The sequence below is a fragment of the Protopterus annectens genome, chromosome 8.part0 (genome assembly GCF_019279795.1).
Source record: "Protopterus annectens isolate FY-2018-M chromosome 8.part0, PAN1.0, whole genome shotgun sequence".
In the NCBI taxonomy this organism is placed as follows: domain Eukaryota; kingdom Metazoa; phylum Chordata; order Ceratodontiformes; family Protopteridae; genus Protopterus; species Protopterus annectens.
Genome location: NC_056741.1, coordinates 179,524,155 through 179,543,802, shown reverse-complemented (window position 1 = coordinate 179,543,802; position 19,648 = coordinate 179,524,155). Strand labels below are relative to the sequence as shown.

At 39.6% G+C, this 19,648-nt stretch overlaps 1 protein-coding gene across 1 annotated transcript in view; it reads left to right on the top strand.

The window, feature by feature from the left end:
* The window catches only part of LOC122808694 (low affinity immunoglobulin epsilon Fc receptor-like), a 565,014-nt gene that overhangs the window by 70,204 nt on the left and 475,162 nt on the right, over positions 1-19,648 (top strand). Inside the window, exon 2 of the mRNA XM_044079682.1 lies at positions 9,115-9,309. Within this exon, the coding sequence (XP_043935617.1) occupies positions 9,180-9,309 (130 nt within the window). The 5' untranslated portion in view covers positions 9,115-9,179. The remainder of the gene's footprint in view (positions 1-9,114; positions 9,310-19,648) is intronic.

Below are 19,648 nucleotides of genomic sequence, written 5' to 3'. Positions count from 1 at the left end.
TTAGACTATTCAGGAGGCATCCCTTGATCATATCAGTCCCTATTGGACTGTGTTCCTAGCCTTAGCATGTGGAAACAGAACATGTTCTTTATTTAGAGTCAGAGGGTTTAGGTTTGAGGTTATTTCTTCATAGGTAGCTGGGATGAGTGAGGGGTAAAGCTGGAATTGAATTTTTCAGCCAACAGATTTGCTATATTGCCCAGGTCAGTGGATGTGGCACTATTAACCACCAGATCAGCACACTGCTGTTTGCTTGCTTTGAGGTTTCTGACATAGCTAATTAGGCCTTATTGTCGTATTTTGCTAGGGAAGCTATCTTAACCTTAAAATTAACTTTATTGGACTTGACTATCCTCTAGCTGCCTGTTTCATTTGGATGAGAGAGTACTTATCATTATGAAAGTTACAGTTATTTATTTTAGCCATGTTTTTGTTTTTTCTTTCCTTTTCTTGCATATCTTATTTAGTTTCAGATGCCACCAGGGGTGTTTATTTTTGGCGTTAGTTTTAGACTTACTTCTGGCAGGTACAGCAGTCTCTGTTAAGACAAAGACATGGTTGCTCAGGGTTTCTGTGAAGAATTCTGCATGGCTGCTGTTTAGTGACACTAACTGTTGACAAACTATCATTAGTAAATGGTAGTTTTGTTTTGAATAGTTCCAAACTGTTACTGGATTGAGTGAAGTTACTTAGTTGCTTTTAATTTCAAAGTAGATACCATTATGTTTGGACCTTACTAGGGAGGATGCGACATTGGAGGCGAGCAACATTCTTCCATGTGTGTGAGTTCTAGTATGTTGGAGCCTCCAGTGGGCATATGCAGTAACTGGATAAGGGTGCTTGCATTTATGAAGTCCAGGAATCTCTATGTGTCTCCAGATTTGAGGCCATGTTGGATCCCCAGTTTCTAGAGGTTAATTAAAGTCCCAGTGAGCAGGATATTTGGCTTAGCAGTAAGTGTCTTCAGTAAATATAAGTATGCACTGTGAGTTTCTTGGGACATGAAGAGTGACGTATCACTAGCTAGGTTGAGGTACATGACTTTATCTATGGTGATCTGTAAGTGGAAAAACATCTTTAGTGAAGGCAATATGCTGCTCAGTGCTAGGGTCATACCAACCTGAGACACATAGTTTAAGAGCTCCATAATGTTTCTCTTCATATGGTCTAGGTAGTTACATCTTAGGTCATTTACACCTACATGTACTATGACCTGTAAGATAATGACTTAAGTACATGCATAATGTAGCAGATCCTGCCTCTAGGTAAGTGAATGACTGTTATCTTCTTCTTGTTCATCCTGGTTAGATGAGCATCAGTATGTCTTAAAATGGAGTCTTGTATGACTAGAGTCCTGGGAAGTATGTTTGCTTGCATTATGGGCTTTGTACTTTGGGCTCAAGTGGGTGTGGTTGTATATGCAGTTTTAGGTGTTGCTCTTGTTAAGTGCTTTTGGGTTTGGTGAGGATACACTTTGCCAATGGGCAGTCTCTTTGTTGTTTAGGAAGACTGCATTTAAGTGCCTCAAATTCTTGTTCTATGTAGGTGTTTTCTTTTTTTTTTTTTTTTGTTCAAAGACCTTTATTGAATTATCATTTGTAACATAGGCAAGTTTACATTCATATAAAAGTAATCAAACTATATTAACATAACAAACATTATACTTCACATATATTGTTATACATCATATAACCTAAGCAATATTACATAAATTATTCAGTTCCTGAAGTTTTTAAAACAAGAAACATTCTCTGTGGGTATTGTTTCTTCTGTATGTTAGGTGTTGTGTGCTTGCTTTTGACAACCTGATGTGTGCTTTGATGCAGGAGTTTGGCCTCCAGTGGCATTGTGCATGTACATCTCTTGCATACAGCATCTGTTAATGTTAAGGATTAAGCGGTTGTCAGTACACATAAGACACCTACTACATTGTCTCAAGATAACAATATCCACCAAGCTGGTTACAGAGAGTTAGGAAATTGCATATCCATGTTATCTAGACCTTAAATTGGTTAGTTACAAGGGTGTAGTGCACTGGGACTTAGAGGAGGCTAGAAAATGCAAAATTCTACCAAATTTAATGGTATTGCCACTTGATGTATGAACTATCTGCTCTAAGCTTGTTAGTACTCAAGGTTGTAGCTTAATACTTATTGCTTTTTAGAATACAGGTTTTCTGACAATTCTATAAGGAAAAATTGCGTTCTAGGTTTTTGTCTCTACACTGGGCTCTGCTAACCATTGTTGTGCAGTGAGCAGCTCTGCACAAATGCATCAATGTTACATCAGCACTGACCAAAATAGAAAACTGACTACTGAGCCCTCTGACTAATAAAATGACTACACTTTGAGTTGTTTTGTGTGTTTCCCAACTCAGACAGACCAGACAAATACCTGCTGCCCCAAGATCCTAGTCCTATTAATGTAAAAACATGGTAAAAAAATCCTATGCCACTAGAAACAACTCAAGCAATTCTCTAGAAATCCTTAAAAAAAGAAGAATTCAAGGCAAACAGTGTAGCAACAGCAATGGGGATAGGAAAAACACTTTCTTACAAAAAGTGTCAGTGAAATGCAATGATAAAGTAAAAAAACAGCTTTGAGTACTCAAAATTAGTTATACAAGTGCAGTTTATCAGTCCAAAGTACTTAGTTTTGCCTGGAATGCACTGGATGCAAGTAAAATACTTTGTAATGCAAACTAGGACATCAGGATTTGATGAGCTCTGTAGAAATTGGCACAGAGTTGTGCAAACACACCGAAGTTGTACCAGCCCTGAAAAAAAATTGACTACTGAGCCCTCTGGCCAATAAAATGACTATGTTTTCAGCCTTTTTATGTGTTTTCCATCTCAGATAGGTCAGGCAAATATCTCATACCATTAGATGAATAATCCAAGTCTTCCGAATCTAAAATACAATAAAAAGAATCCCAGAAATCAGTACTACAACAAACAACTGAAACAACTAGATAGATATCCTTTGCTGAAGGAGATTTTAAGACAGAATAGAATAAATCAAAAAAGGAAACAGCAGCAATCACTTAAAAAGTGATTTCAGAGCACACCAATAGTAATTAGACCAAGGAAAAGCAAACAAACTTCATATTGCTAAAATGCAGGAACATAATAATCTGAAAATGGAGCAGCAGTCTTTAGAAATAATACAATGTCCCTCTGCTCTTTCTCTTATCAGAAGCAAAACAGAAGAACCAATCCCAAGCTGATTTCTGAAAAGTAATTCTCAAGCCATGCAATAATTGGTATTATACAATGACTGGCCGGTAACATCGTAAAACAAGCACACTGATTGGCCAGCCCAACCAGCGTGCCCGTTGACAATATACAACACCCGGACTTTTTTCCGTTGATATATTCTTTAATTTTTAAGGGTTTAAAAAAAAAATAGCGTAACAATGGAGATCTTCTTTTCTCCGTTGCTTACTTTCCCAAGCACTGATGTACTGGGTATGTGTGGGAACACAAGTTCCAAACGCATGAGCAGTACATCAGCAATGGCAAAGCAGAGCTGTTCAGCGGCAGAAGGACAGCATGGTGCCATTATACAAGGACATTGTTTAATAAAAGTAAGTATTTTATTTCTTAAATAATGTCATTGTATAATAGCAATAGCCCACTTCTAGGTGTGGGTAATGCTGGATTTACCCACGGTTGTCTTTGTTTGGTCACTCGGGCTTCACCCTCATGACCAAACCACACCAACTGTGGGTAAATCCAGCATTATCCACACCCAGGCATGGGTTATTGCTTAATTATACCATGACCTCCCATTAATATTCCAAAACGTGCACGCTGATTGGTCAACGTGCACGTTGTAAATTGACTTATACTAATGGAAAAAGGTCCGGTCGCCCGGACTTTTTCTATTAGTATAAGTCTTTTTTAAAACACTGTGTCCCTATGTTAAAGGAGTTTAACATAGTGAGGCAGGTTTGAAAAAAGCAATGGAGATCACCGTTGCTTTTTTAAAGCTGTCTCACTATGTTAAACTCCTTTAACAAAGCGAGACAGTGTGTAAAAAGCAACAGATATCTTGCTTTCTCCATTGCTTTCTTTTTTAAACCTGTCTCACTATGTTAAATGGGTTTAACATAGCGAGACAGCTTTAAAATAAGCAACGGAGATCTCCGTTGCTTATTTTAAAGCTGTCTCGCTATGTTAAACCCATTTAACATAGCGAAACAGTTTGTAAAAAGCAACGGAGATCTTGCTTTCTCCGTTGCTTTTTTCAAAACTGTCTCGCTATGTTAAATGGGTTTAACATAGCGAGACAGTAAAAAGCAATGGAGATCTTGCTTTCTCCATTGCTTTTGCCTGCAGCTCTGATGTACTGCGTAGGCATACGCATGCGCAGTACATCAGAACTGCCGCAGAATACCAGACAGCTGCGGAAGGGCAGTAAGGAGGCATTATACAATGCCATTATTTAAGAAAAGTAATTATTTTTTTTCTTAAATAATGTCATTGTATAATAGCAATAACCCACTTCTGGATGTGGGTAATGCTGGATTTACCCACGGTTGGCTTTGTTTGGCCACTGGGGCTTCGCCCTTGTGACCAAACCACGCCAACCATGGGTAAATCCAGCATTACCCACACCTATGCGTGGGTTATTGCTATATTCTACTCCCAGATGTTACAGATTTCAAAAGTAAGATGGAATGAATTGAGTTACACTCTGAATTATTGCAGTGTGCACTTAGTCAGTGGGGTGATATAAAACAGAGTCTGACACAGGCTTTAAGAATCTAAGGAGAATGCCTTCCCAGTTTGACCTTTCAGTGCCCAGTAGAATGAGTAGGTGAGATATGATCAAACCAAGAACTACACTTATACTGCGTTTTACTTCCAAACACTAGTAAGCAAATAAAAAACATTCCAGGAAACTGTAATATGACACTGTCTTATAAAATAACCACAGGGCCAAAACTGGTCTACCCCCCACTTAATTTAATGAAAAACACACATTAGCTAATTGTTAAGAGATTTCATCCTTTATAAGTAACAGGACTTCTTCGGAAAAGTTACACATTTCTCAAATGTCTCATTTTTAAACATGAACTGCACTTTCACTCAGTCACCATCTTCCTTCACAGTCCAGAGCCTATGGTCAACACATCCAATCCTGACTCTGATACGGCAGGAGCTCTGCCACAAGGCCTAAATCCTGAAAGTTTTCACTGAGAACTTTGCCATTGTACAATGCAAGTTAAGTTTAAGATGAAGAGCATTGCTATGTATTAACTTTAACCAGTCGAATAAGTTCCTGCCTTGTGCTGGAAAATGGATCTGATATTCCCCAGAAAGGAGCAGTCCTTGCAAATACCACTAAGTTGGCCACTGTCCCTTCTCTTGGCCATTAGATTACTCTGTATATGATAGTTAGTAGCTTTTTTATATATAAAAACTATTATATTTGATTTTACAACCATAAAAATTTGAAATAAAAATTAACAATACATAACAAGAAAATGAACAAAACTATATGCAATCATCCATAACAGTTTTTTTATGAAATATACAAAACCATTAATATTTTTCTAATGAGTCTTGGAGTTTTTGCCAAGATATACATTTCTGTGTTATATCTGATGTTCTATAATAAATAGCATGCAATTCTTTATTACACACATTTTGTGCTAGACATATAAAGTCACTAAATAAAAAAGTACTTTCACTTTCACTTTCTCAATTCATTGTATTTACTTTTAGCCAAGATTAACCAAAGGTGAGGTTCCGTGTGTTCACTTTTTTGTCATTTCAATATTATCGGTTCGATGAAAGAGCATTCACTCTTTTCATCGTGTGATAATATGATATAAATGCTTTTAAAAAGGGGGGAATTTTAAAGTTAGGGAGCATGAAGGAAGTTTTAAGTCTAGAGAGTGGGAATAATCTTTAGGGTTAAGGAGTTTAAGGAGGAGGGGTGAAGTTTTAAGGTTATGGAGCAAGGAATCCAGTTAAGTACTTGGTGGCAGTTTTAGGGTTAGATAAGGACTCAAGTAGGGCTATATGCTTTAAGATAGTTGGGTTTTGGAGGAACTTAATGGTTAAGTAAGATGAAGCAAGGGGGAGTTAGGGCACCTGCCTTTTCAAGCAAGTGGTAGTAAACAAGTGTGTAATGAGCTAAAAGTATGCTCAGAGTGTGTGTGTAGTCTGTGACAGAAGAATGCCAAAGAATATGAAACATAAGGTACAAAACAATAATGTGACCAGGACTATTTTATAGTACAGAAACTGGGTAGAAAAGGCAGAGGAAGTCAGAAAGCTGGAGGTGATGGAGATAAAATGCCAGAGATGAAGAAATGAGGATATCAGAGAAGAAGAAGACGTAGATCCAATTGCAGACAAAGCAAAAAAGATCCAATTACGGTGATGCAGGCACATGTGCATTAAAGCAAAAGATAATTGGTTGAAGAAGACAGGAAAAAGGCAAGAAAAAAATAATGGTAAGTGGCAAAAAGATTGGTGGGTTGTGTGGGGGAAGACCTGTGGCAGCCTGAAATGACTGTTGAAGAAAATAGGAGAGTGGCATAGAATCAGTAGAGATGGTGACAGTTGAAATGACACTCTGTTCCCATGCAGAAAAGCAGCTTTTTTTTTTCAATAATTACGATGATGACTTGTATTTAGACCCCTATAGTAGTTACTATCCACGGTGGTGCAGCGGTAGCGTTGTTGCCTCACAGCAAGGGGTTCTCCCACTCGATTCTTGGCTAGAGTGTGGGGAGTGCCTTCTGTGTGGAGCCTGCATGTCCTCCCCGTGGTTAGGTGGGCGTTCGAAAGACATGTGTAAATGGGCGTGCCTTCTTTGAAGGTTGAATGTCGAGCTGGCACCTCGGCGTTCATGAAAATCTACTGCCAATCATTAGCAGACCGGAGTTCCGCTGTGGCGACCCGTAACCAGGAAAAGCCGAAAGACCAACAACAACAACAACAGTATCCATAGTTAATAGTGTTTTCTCTATACTATCTATTAGTATTGAGTCTTTTAGTGTTAAAGCTCTATTTTTCATGTGCTGAAAAACAGTTGAACTGTGTTTGGATACATTAAAATTAAATGTAATAAAACATATCCTATGACTTTCCATTGCTGAAGAAAACTATGAAACAAAATATTTTCAACCTCAACATCAGCCTTCAACAAGTTGTTCACTTTCTTCCCCTGTAGCGACAATTGAGCTGTTATGACGTGGATCAACCTGCGGAACCTACAGAGAAGTTTCCCCTTTTTTCACACAGCAGTTAATTATCTAATGATAGCTGGCTGGTTAGGGGAGAGACCTGTATACTCCAATGTACCTCTGTCTGCTCAGTGTTGTGAGTGGGTTGCTAGAAGCAGCACAAGCTTGCCTGGTCCATTCTGTGGGTGATCATCTCCCTTCCAGTAGGTGTCATCAATGCAGTGGGCCAAGTACCTTCCTTCCCATCATAATAGGCCAGCTAGTTTCAGCTGCTTAAACCAATTAGCCCTGTTCCATTCCATTACCTTTGCCTCCAAACAAACATTGGTTGTTAGGCACATTGTCAGGACTCCATCCTTCTGTGTCAAGTTGCTTATTTTAAAATAAATGCTATCAATAATTAATGTATCATCCTTCTGTTATATCTGCAATAACCAGCTGTAGTAGAAGTAGTGCATATAGTAACCAAGCTAAAACAACTGGAAGTAGGATCTTTAGAAAGGGTAGGAGCAAATTACATAGAAAAAATGGGAATTTTGGGAACAATACATACAGGGGAGGAATAAGGTTTAAAAGAGCCGGGACTTAAATGAGCTATGTAGTGTTTGACTGGAAAAGACTGGGTAGATTGTAAGTGGTGCATAACTTTTGCATCTGGGAGTGCATCAGTATGGTTTGTATAGTAAAATGCTGTATTGGCATGGCTTGCTTTCATTATATAAATGCATAATTACCTATGCCCTAAGTGATAATTTAAAGATGTTTCTTGTTTATTTAAAAAAAAAGGGCAGGAATTGAATAATTTACGGAATGTTACTTAGGTTATATGATATATAACAATATATGTGAAGTATAATGTGTGCAAATGTGAACTTGTTAATACAGTTTGATTACTTTTATATAAATGTTCATTTGCCTATGTCACAAGTGTTAATTCAATAAAGATGATTAAACAAAAGCAAAAAAAAAAAAAAAAACAAGGGTTTACACTGATTTATTTTTGTTGTTAAATATGTAATTTTTCTGTTTCTCATTTATTTAATGAAATGTTTGACAACTTCTTCTTGTAATAAATGCAGTGTTTTATGTTTTAAGCAAACCATTTATTTATTTATTTGTTTGCTTATATTAGTTAACTGGAGTGCAGTATTGAGTACAACTGATCAATTTCAGTCTCATTCCTTAGGTAAACTAAATATGCAGGAATCCCGGACTTATATCATTACATTAACAAAAGACTGGCCATTGGATTGAAAACTATTTTCACCCCAAAATGCTTTATTGTAGGGCAGAATGATATACTCCATATATTTTCAGCTGGTACCATTGTTTATAATTGTCTTTAGACGGATATGTATTATAGCAGGTTTACTATTAAAATGTCGAAAGGAAAAATGATTTCCATTCGACACCTTGAGAAAAAAAGTGAAAGTCAAAATGCTGAACATGGCACAATGTCAAATCAGCTGAACGAATTCAGCACATTTGACACTGCTGCTAAACAGATTACGTGATGTGCATATAGGAGCTCTCTGCTAACTATATATTCCAACTCCAAGATCTCACTACAGTGAGGAAAGGGATGAATTTCCTATAACCACACTGTACTGTAATCTCTGTACAGTACTTCAAGTTGCATTCACTGATATAAACTTTTGAAAATGGGGATGTTCAGCAAGATGGAAATGCGAATGTCCATGTTTCAAATTTCTATCTGCGAATCATCTCTTTTCGAAATTTTACTAGTAAACCATTATTGTCGAAACTTTACAATGGAAAGATGAATCTGATTCAGTGTAAACTGCAGTGTGTATTAAATGCAAATGATTTAAAATTTTTCGCACTTTTTGCTTTTGTCATTTATCCCTGCCTGCATTTCATAATCTGTACATGTTTTATTTTCTTTCCAGATACTCTGTTATCAAATAACCTGCATCACTCAATTCAGAATCTCGCGGAAAAAGATAAGAAATGTATGGACCTTAACATTAGTTCTGGAAACCTCAATAAAGAACTGCAAGAAAACAAGGGAAAGTTTGCAATACTCATCAATAACATTCAATCTGTGTGTGAAGGAAAGGAACTTCGTGATTTAATAATACCTGGTAAAGGTTTTTCCATTGCTTATAAATTAGAATGAATAATTCTGATGTTTGTGAAATTATATTGAAAACAAAACTGCATATTCCATCCCTAGAATAATAAGTACAGGGACATGAATGAATATTGACATTATACGGTGCACATAACTATAAAATTTTATACTGCATTTTTAACATTGTGGATAGCCTAAACATAAAGTTTATGGTAGGGTTGTTAAAGTTCATTTTTATCAATACAAAGAAATAATCATAAATCCATGTGACACAGTGTGTCAGGTGTCATTAATGAAGCACATACAATATTTTTTACCTAACCTTTGCTTCCACTTCTATCATTTTGTAATCATTAGTAAAGAATCCTTGAGACTCATCTCAGGTATTTTACAATTTTTAACAATGGAAGTGTAAAAATGCAAATTTTTCACATAAGGCTGCTACTGTCTTCCACACTATCTATATATTTTCTGTATTTGATGGTTTATATAACCAAATATCAGAGATTAGTGTATCCAAATTCTATACATTTTATATTAATTTTGTCTGCCATAATTTATATATGGCACACAAAATTAATATAAAATGTGTTTAATTTGGATACGGCTAATCTTTGATGTTTGGTCAATCATCCCAGCCTGGAGTATACAAAGCACTTAGTTAAATGCTGAAATTCATAAGTAAGGAATTTAGCAGTGATGGAAGCTCACCACAGATAATGGGGGGAATTCAATAAAACCTACATGATTTTATTTTGTGTAGGCATCGCGCTGCAGTACTTACACAGATGTGAAAATTTTTAGATCCAGTAAGCACTGCTTAGCGGTGCGTATACACGTCCAAAAAGGGAAAATTCCACAGCATGCAAATCACCTCATAAGCAAGTGAAGCTCATGCAAATGAGGCAGGTTGTGACATCCAATAAGCAGAAAGGAATCTATGCAGACTCCATGTCAGTGTCTGTAGTGTACTCTGAAAAATTCTGCATACAGAAGTCTACACAGACAAAAGGGATGTAAAACTCTAGAAATATGGACATAAATCCCCTGAAAATGTTATGCCACATACACATATGAGCAAAACTATTATTGTGGATGTCAAAAAGAGGAAGTGAATAAGTTATATTAATAATTTTCTTTTTTAATAATCTCAGCATATTTGCACTAAACACAGCAGTGTGCAAACATGCTTAATAGAAAAAAAAAAGAAAAAGAAAAAAACAAGATTATATAATATTTGACAGAAATGTATTATAGGACCCTGCTTCGGATGCATACAGTGGTGCATTGCTGCTGTTGTGAAGGTCATACAGATGTGAAGTGTGCAGTTTCCAGGCTGTGTGCACTGATATGTATGCAACGGAGGTGAATTTCTTAAACAGCAAAAAGTAATCATGTCCACTTTGTGTAGACGTTTAGACTGATATTCACACTGGATGTGGCTGACATCGGGGGGGGGGGGGGTTGTCCTTTTACTTTCAGGCTCATTTAAGCTCCAGTGCACGTGTTTGTGTGTTGCACAGCCTCGTTGAGCATGTTCACATAGGAAGAGCATCCAGGGGACAGTGATGATGAAGGCAACAAGTGATTAAAAACTGGATGTATTAAATTATTAATTCTGGCTGTTGTATAAGCTATGCTGCACAGCATGGTGCATAGCTTAATGGGTTCACGCAAGCATGGTACCCACATGACAGTGATGAGGTAGGCAGTACTGATTGTAAAGCAGATATTTTGAATGAATATTTATTATATTGTATAAGCTATGCTGCATGGCGCAGTAATGTGCGCTGCTTTGCGCAATACAGTAGGGCCATTAAATTATATTAATTACATTATGGGCAGGTGGAATGCATCATAGTTAGTCGATCACACATTCTGGACCTATGGCAGACCTGTATAAGGTATGCATACACCCTACCTTCAAATTTTCCACAATACAGTGGACCACTGGAGGACAGACTTGGGACTATTATCTGAGATAATGCTAGAGACTGCTGCAGATCTGCTGCATCTGTATGTGCTCGATGTTAAAGTCAACGCTGCTGCTGACAATAGGCCTAGTCAGAGTAGGAGAAGAGTGTTCAGGCCCAGGGTAACCTTCCAGGAGCTACATAAGCTGGAGATTGTTGAGTGCTACAGGGTGGATAGGGACATACTAAAAGAACTCACTGAGCTCTGCCGCCCTCAACTCAGACCCAGAGCCAACCAAGGTGAACCCATCCCAGTGGAAACAAATGTATGTGTAGCCCTTAGGATACTAGCTACAGGTACTTCCCAAAGACCAACTGGGGACATGATGATGATGTCACGGTCATCTGCATCCAATATACTCCACCATTCTCTGGATGCTATGCTACCACATGCCAGTGAGCACATATCTTTTCCCCTCTCCCATGAGTTGATGGCCAGCAATATGCAACAGTTCTACCATGTAGCACACTACCCTAAAGTACTAGTTGCCATAGATTGCACTCATATACACATCAAGGCACCACCTGGGAAGGAGGATAGACTCTACATTAACCACAAGGGGTACCAGTCCATCAACTGCCAGGTCATGTGCAATGCTCAGGGGATTATCCTGAATGTGTGTGTTGGCAGCCCTAGCAGGTATCACGACTGCCATATTTGGTGCACTTAACAGCTGTACCAGATGTTTGCTAGGGAGGACATCCCACACTGCCATTTACTGGGAGATGCTGACTACACCCTCGAGCCATGAATGATGACATACATCTGAAATGCACACACACACCCAAGAAAGAATACCATAATGAAGCACACACACAATCTAGGAACATCATAGAGCATGTGTTTGGGCTTCTGAAGTCACAGTACTGGTGCCTAGATATATCTGGTGGAGCCCTGTAGTACTTTCCCACCACATGTGCACATATATTCACAGTATGTGCTATGCTACATAATCTGATACTGCACAAGCTGCTGCAGCAGGATCAGCAAGGGGACAGACTACACAATTCCCCAACCAGTGCTTAAGTCACCAAAGTCACAGTCACAGGAGGACTCAGAGGAGGAACCCCCTACTCATGCCCCTGTAAACAGATGTAGGCATGCTCAGTATGACCTGGCTTTGGCTAAGAGACAATGCATAGCACTTTCACTGACAACCTACGGACCTAGGAACTGACTGACACCTTACTCCTGCTCACATACATATATTCAAAGTGATGCCAGGCAACCCACACAACATGTAGCTATCCATGTATTGGCTGTGTACTACTTGCATCAGACAGAGTCTGCCCTGAAGTACAGTTCTGTCAACTGTTGCATTTGCAAGCTAAATCTATAAGCTACACAGTACTTGTAAGGATTATGATGATATGGCATTGTATGTATGGATCTGCTACATTTATGCAAGTAAATATAGTGGGCTATTTGGACAGAAATAACATCCACATGGGACTACAGATACCCATTTCATTATTATGTTTCCTTTAATATTCACTAGGCCTCATTCATGTATTATTCATGCAGTCCTACTGTAACAGGTTACTGGTTCATCAGTCAAGGGAGATGTTGGACAGTGGGGTTACATAATATTTGGACTATTGTGTATCCCAGCAGAACACGTGGTGTTGTTCCCCCACCCCCAACACAGTAGTGTTCCCTTATAACTGCTTTAACAGTAATTCATCAGTGGTATATCAGCAGTCCAGGCAGCCTCAGGGCAATAACATAGAAATTGATCATACTATGTATTACTTAATGCAGGAATAACAACATATATATTTATGCAGGTATAGTGTGATGAATGGCCCTTCTCTGTCAGGCAGCTTGTGTAGCATGGTGGACAAGGGCAATTAAGATGTGTGATGGAATTGATTGTTTTAATCTCGAAGTATCCACTTTGTTTGGATGTGAGGTATTATTACATTGTGTTTTACAGACTGTGTGTGTGGTATAGTATTATTAACCTCTGTCACATATTAATTACATAAGACAACTTTAGACTGTTGTAGACAATTTGTATGAAGTACATCAGTGCATAAATAGGGACAGATGTCATTGTCTGTAATACACAAAATCCGTACTGGAGTACAGGTAGATGTGGGTTGGAGTCAGTTTATAAGTAGTAAAAATCCCACTGGGCATCTTCATTCACTTAGTTAAACAGAGCACAATTCTGTTGCTCCTCATTCAGAATGACCTGTTTTATATAGAGAGATGTCTACAGATACAATACATATTGTCTCTATTGTCCCACATACCTTGATAATAGTGAGTAAAGCTGCACTATGGCACATATATACTGTTGCTCAAAGTATCCAAAGTAAGGGCTCAACAGTAGATAATACACTTACTTACAGACCCCTGTGCCTGCTGGATGTCATGAAGCATACACTAAAAGGTGAACAGGTGGTGTAATGTATAATGTTGTCTATGCATGCATTGACAGGGCACTTTGTTCCTGCCAACAAGCTTTCCCATCCAAATGCAAACAGCCACATATGACCAAAATGGCAACTATAGCCACATAACTGGGAGAAGTAACAGTTATCTGACTGCTAGGCTACCAGATGCAGAAAACAATAAGAAGCAATATCACTCTGCAGGCCACAAATGCTGTTCAACACAAGCCTAGTGTATGTAATTCACAAGTAGTTTGCCTGCAGTCATGTATAAAACAGATGTCAGCCATGGCAGGTGCGTTAAGCACTGTGATCTATATTGCATAAGATTAGATAGGTAGGGGATTTAATCTCACTCCAGACCACTCGGTGGGTGAGTGGGTGCATTTTCCTACAAAGCAACTGAGAATCCCTCATTGACTACCAAACTGCAATTGTTCTGCACTTTTTGGCCCTGAAAGTTGATGCCAGCCTCCAAGCTGCTATCTTCTGCAAAGCCTGCTGATGTCATATACCTTAAGGCTACCAACTGCCATTCTAAAGTCAGACTTATGCCATGGCACATGCGATAAGTATTGTGATCTATAGTGTGTAAGACTACATAGGAAGTGGTTTAAATCTCAATCCTGGCCAACCAGTGTGTGTACCTTCCAATGACATAAATATGGTACCTCACTGACTTAGAAAGAGGTAGTGTTTTTCAGTATTTCGGTTGTAGCAGGTGACGTGGGCCTCCAAATGCCTGACCACAACAAGGCCTGCTGATGTCATCAAGCATAAGATTTCCTAATGAGACTGTAATATTAGACTTGAGGTGTGGCTCGTGCATTACATACAGTGATGTGTAGTGTATACCATGAGATAGGTAGGTCTTCAAATTTACTTGCAGCTAACTTAGAGTGTGTGCTCGCTGTGCAGTGTCCTATAAACATTAATTGGAAGTGGTGCTATCATCGATGCAGCCAGTTCTGTGTGTGCAGATGTTAGAGGATTTTACATCAGCATATGGAATCATTGAATCATTGAACTTTAGTGGCCTAATCACACTAGAGTCCTTACAATCCTAGCCAAGTTTTTGCCCTTATTTACACTATCAGCACATATTGCCCCATCCACAAGGGATGCAGGCAGAAGCCCTATGATGAAATGAAAGTCACTCAGACAATCATACAGATGTCATCTAATGAGGGCCAATGAGATGCTCTGTTTGCCATTAGGTAGGATTCTGTTTCAAAAGTGTGTTAAAGTCTGCTAGACAGATCTCTCCCACCAACATGTATTAGTAATATCACATACCAGGTTAATGTCCTTATGGTGAATAATCCATGTACCATGCCACCTACAGATATGCAGCATCTCCAACCAAGCAGGGTCAGACATTGCCCTGTATGCAAGGCCGAGATCACCTCTAAGTAGTCCATGTGCCACATGCTTCAATGACCATGATTTCAGATGATCCCCATTGAATGAAGACATGAAGTTCCCTTGTGAGGGATCACTGTGTTGTGTGCAATTGCCAGTAGTGTTTGGAAAGGTACATGACAAAATTGCCACTGCACTCAAATACTGGTAGGCTGAGGGAGGAGTACATGGAGGCTATGACTACATCAAGTTTGGGTGACAGTGCCCTCAGTTATGGCATATGATTCTTTTCTTACCACTGGGGATACATGGTGATCTAAGGTAAATTAGGTGTAAACCTGTGTGGCCAGGCCTGTGTGCCCAGGTCTATCACCCCTGAGTATGTACATCAGCTGTTGCTACTGATGTGCTACTTACCAGGAACATAGGTGTTACAGAGGGAAATGATACTAAATATATATTTGCATGGAGTTTATGGGCATGAGTATGTCAACAAGCATTTGTTCATCAATACCTTCTTGTAGGATATTGACAAATCTTGTAGATTCTATGACCACTCACAGATTGCAGGCATCAGCCAACCTTGTCAGCCACAGACATTCAGTTTGTGCTTGTACTGTGGTTACATGGATTCCAAGCAGTACAGGACCCAAGACTGAGCCCTGTTGAAGATTGCTGGTTACAAATCAGCTATTGGAGGTGGATTCACCTATTTTCAGTATGTGTTCCATCAGTGAGCCACTTAGTGACCCCTATAATGTTATTACCATTGATGCCTACTTGGGTGATTTTGTCAATGATATCTGAGTAGTGAATAGAGTCACACAGCTTGGCTATGTCCAGTGGGTTGTATGCTCTGATGTCCCCTCATCCAGGTCCTTGGTGAATGCCTTAGACATGTCCTCTAGGTTTAACAGCCATGACCTTCCTTTTAGAAATACAAACTGTGTAGAGTCAACTGTTTGTAGATTACATATATCCTTGCTGATCAGCTCCATGAAAATGTGCCCTGTTGGCTTACAGATATGGCTACTCAGGCAAATAGGTCTATAGTTCCAATGGATGGTGGATGCACCACCTCTGTGCAAGAGGATAACAGTTGTCGTTATCCAGTCAGCTGGGATGTTGCTAGTGGTTACACTATGATTGCAAGGAGTTCCCAGTGGTGTAAGTAATCCTTGTTGGATCCCATGCAGGACACAGCCTGGGATGCTAGCATGTCCAATAGATGCTGTGTTTCCCCCATAGATAGGCCATTTACGACCTGCTCTGTCAATGTGGAAGGTATGGGAGAGGTTGCAGGGATGTCGTGTGGCACATGTGGTGGGGACAGGGGAGTGAAGTTGACTCAGAACCTGTGGGACAACAGTTTAGCTATAACTACAGTCTCGTTATATGTGGTATCATTGAGTACGAGTTCACTGACAATCTGGGCCTTTCCTCTGAGGTTACACATGTAACTACACTGTGCGTTGTGATTGTCCTTTGTGGGGAAAGCTAATTTTGTCACACACTGTTTCTGCATGATGTCACAATAACACTATGTGCTTGTTTTAGCTGAGGAGGGTATGCCTCCATTTTAGTGGAACCCCATTACTGCAACTGTCACACAGCAATGTCCACCTCTTATTGTCCAGCCTGCTAATGGCAGTTGTCCACCAGGCAGGTTTGCTGTGCCATGAGGAGTTTGTTTTCCTCCTGTGAGGTTCAGCCGAGTCTATGCAGTTGTACTGGCACTTGCATAAAGCATTGGTGTAGAGCTCTGCATACCCACCTATCCTATCTGAGGGAGGAGGTGCAGTCAAACTATGTAAACCATCCCATAGAAGGTTTTGCTTTGTTGAAGTTTATTACTGTATTTTCTACAAGGAGGATTTAGGTGTGATACTTAGTTTTAATGAGATTGACCTGTGGTCAGATCTCACCAGGGTGGACCTCACAGTTGAGGAGCAGCAGTGGTCACCCATATTGGTAAACATCTAATGCAATACATTGGCTCTCCTTGTGAGGATGTCATGCCACTGGCCCAGGGCATTGTAGTTAAGGATGTTGACTAACCTTTGGGCAAGTAAGCTTCAGCACGAGTAACCAACACAGTTGGTGGGTAATTAATGTCACCCCAAACCATGGTCTACTGATGTAGCCTGATAGACAAAAGTAGTGTCAAATAAGCACAAGGGATTTCTGGATTCAAGAAGCTGCTCCTGTAGCTGGCAATGGTTTGATTACATGCTCTTACAGCAGTGAATAGCATCTGCAGTGTCTCCAGGAAATCACATTGTTTCACCAATCTGTATGTTTATCTATCCTTAATGAATATGTATACGCCACCTGCATTACCTTTCCTACTGTCAGTTTAAGGTCTGAACATGTGGAAGGACATGTAGTGTGGTATGGCTGTGGTGCTGTCCACAGCTTTGACCCAGCTGTCTGTGACTGCTAAAATGTCCGCATAGTCCAAGGTGGGGACTCCTTCCACCTAGGTGGAGTTTAGTGTTGCCTTTCCTAACATGTAGCAGCATAATTGAAATGTTGTATGAAGATGGCATTCTCATCGGAAAGTTTTCCCTCCAGACAGTGCCTATATGATGCACTGTAGGGGTGTTAGCAGTCTTGGCCAGTACTAAACATCCCAGGGATGACAGATAAAGACCATCTCTGGCAAAGCATTGAAGTCTGTTACGCAAGTCATCCCAGGTGGACATGTAGTGGAGCCCCTTAAAATGACACCACATGCAAAGCCAATGATTGATGTCCATTATTTCCTTCTGTAGTGACCCATCATCCTAGGGGAGGGACAAATGCATCTGAAAGCTATGAGCCTACCTGTGAAACACACAAAGTTTCTAAGCTCAGTCATGTGTCTGCATGCTGTCCGGTGACTTATGACCTGAGTTGTACACACCTTCAGGAACTATGATGTCATCTTTACATTACCTGATATTCATTAACTTGCATGAATGTGTGATACGGCTTATTGTGTCAACCCACAGACAGCTGTGACCTTTCCCATATGTAGTCTGGTGACATGGACATCAGTGTGTCTCACAGTGTAATTACCTATGAATAATAGGTTTGATTTCTTGGTTTGTCTCAGGTCTTTGACCAGCGATGCAGTGTTGCATGAGCTATTATGTGTACTGTGGTCTTCACAGGTATGATTATGTATACTGAGCTTGCATATGGTTTTCTGAGGTATCTGTTGTTTAGGAATGTGCCTGTAAGGAGCTCCACACATGCAGGTGTGCATGATGTGGGTGCGGCTGGAGCAGGAGGTGAGCTGTGCATGTTCGTAAAATGCTCATTGCCATATATACTGACTGGTGTGTGAGACACCATGGAATCAAGGTTTTAATACAGTCACATCTCTCAGACATTGTGTTTGTGTGGCATAGGAGTATAGGGGTGGGGACACTTTCCACAGCTCATCACCAGTCATTGATAATGCCATTAGCAATACAGTCATGCTTGTATGTACATCACAGCAGGCCATCTTTAGGCAGTGTCATGACATGCTGAAATGTAACATGTTGTCACCTTTATGTTAGCCTGCTAAGGTAATATAGCACTTGACAGCATGCCATAACATGGTTGTGTGATTTCAATGCTTTGCCAGGCATGTGGCCTTTGGATTAACCATAATCCTGTTATTAGGCTTGATCACAATACCATACCTGCAAATGTGACACTATGCTAGTCCAGTCTTCAATCATTTAATAGGAACCCTGTCCACACACTGCACACAGTTGAGTCATTATTAAGGGGCTTATGGACACAGAGTGATCTAGTCTTTGACTTTCACTGGCTAGTAAGATGTGGGGATTCATTCATGGTAGGGCTATACTCTTTAATAGCGCTGGGTGTTGGGAGAGATTAATGGTTAAGTAAGATCAAGAAAGGGGGAGTTAGGGCACTTGCCTTTTCAACTGAGTGCCAGTAAACAGGTGTGCTATGAACTAACAGTATGCATACAGTCTCATGGGTAATATGTGACAGAAGAATGCCAAAGAAGTTGAAACATAAGGTGCACAAAACAGTAGAGTGACCAGTACTGTTATATGGTACAGAAACCAAGGAAGAGAAAACAGAGGTGAGGACGAAGGTAGAGGTGATAGTGATGCTGTGCCTGAGACATATGATAGGATGCACATTGAGGGACAGATAAAGAAATGAGGATATCAGAGAAGAAGCACAAGTAGCTCCAATCGCAGAGAAGGTAAAAAAGATCCAATTATGGTGATGTAGGCATATGTGCAGGAAAGCAGAAAATAACTTGTTGAAGAAGACAGGAAAAGGAAGAAGAAATTATAGTGTCCAGCAAAGAGATGGGTGGATTGTAAGGTAGAAGACCTGTGACAGTCTGCAATAACTGTTGAAGAAAATAGGAGAGTGGCATGGAATCAGGAGAGATGGTGACAGTTGAAATTATGCTCCATTCCCATGTAGAAAATCAGAAAATATATATTTTTTCAATAATGATGATAATGCTGCTGCTGATGACTTGTATTTAGACCCCTATAGTATCCATAGTTAATAGTATTTTCTCTAAACTATCTTTTACTATTAAAAGTCTTTTAGTATTAAAGATCTATTATCCATGTGCTGGAAAACAGT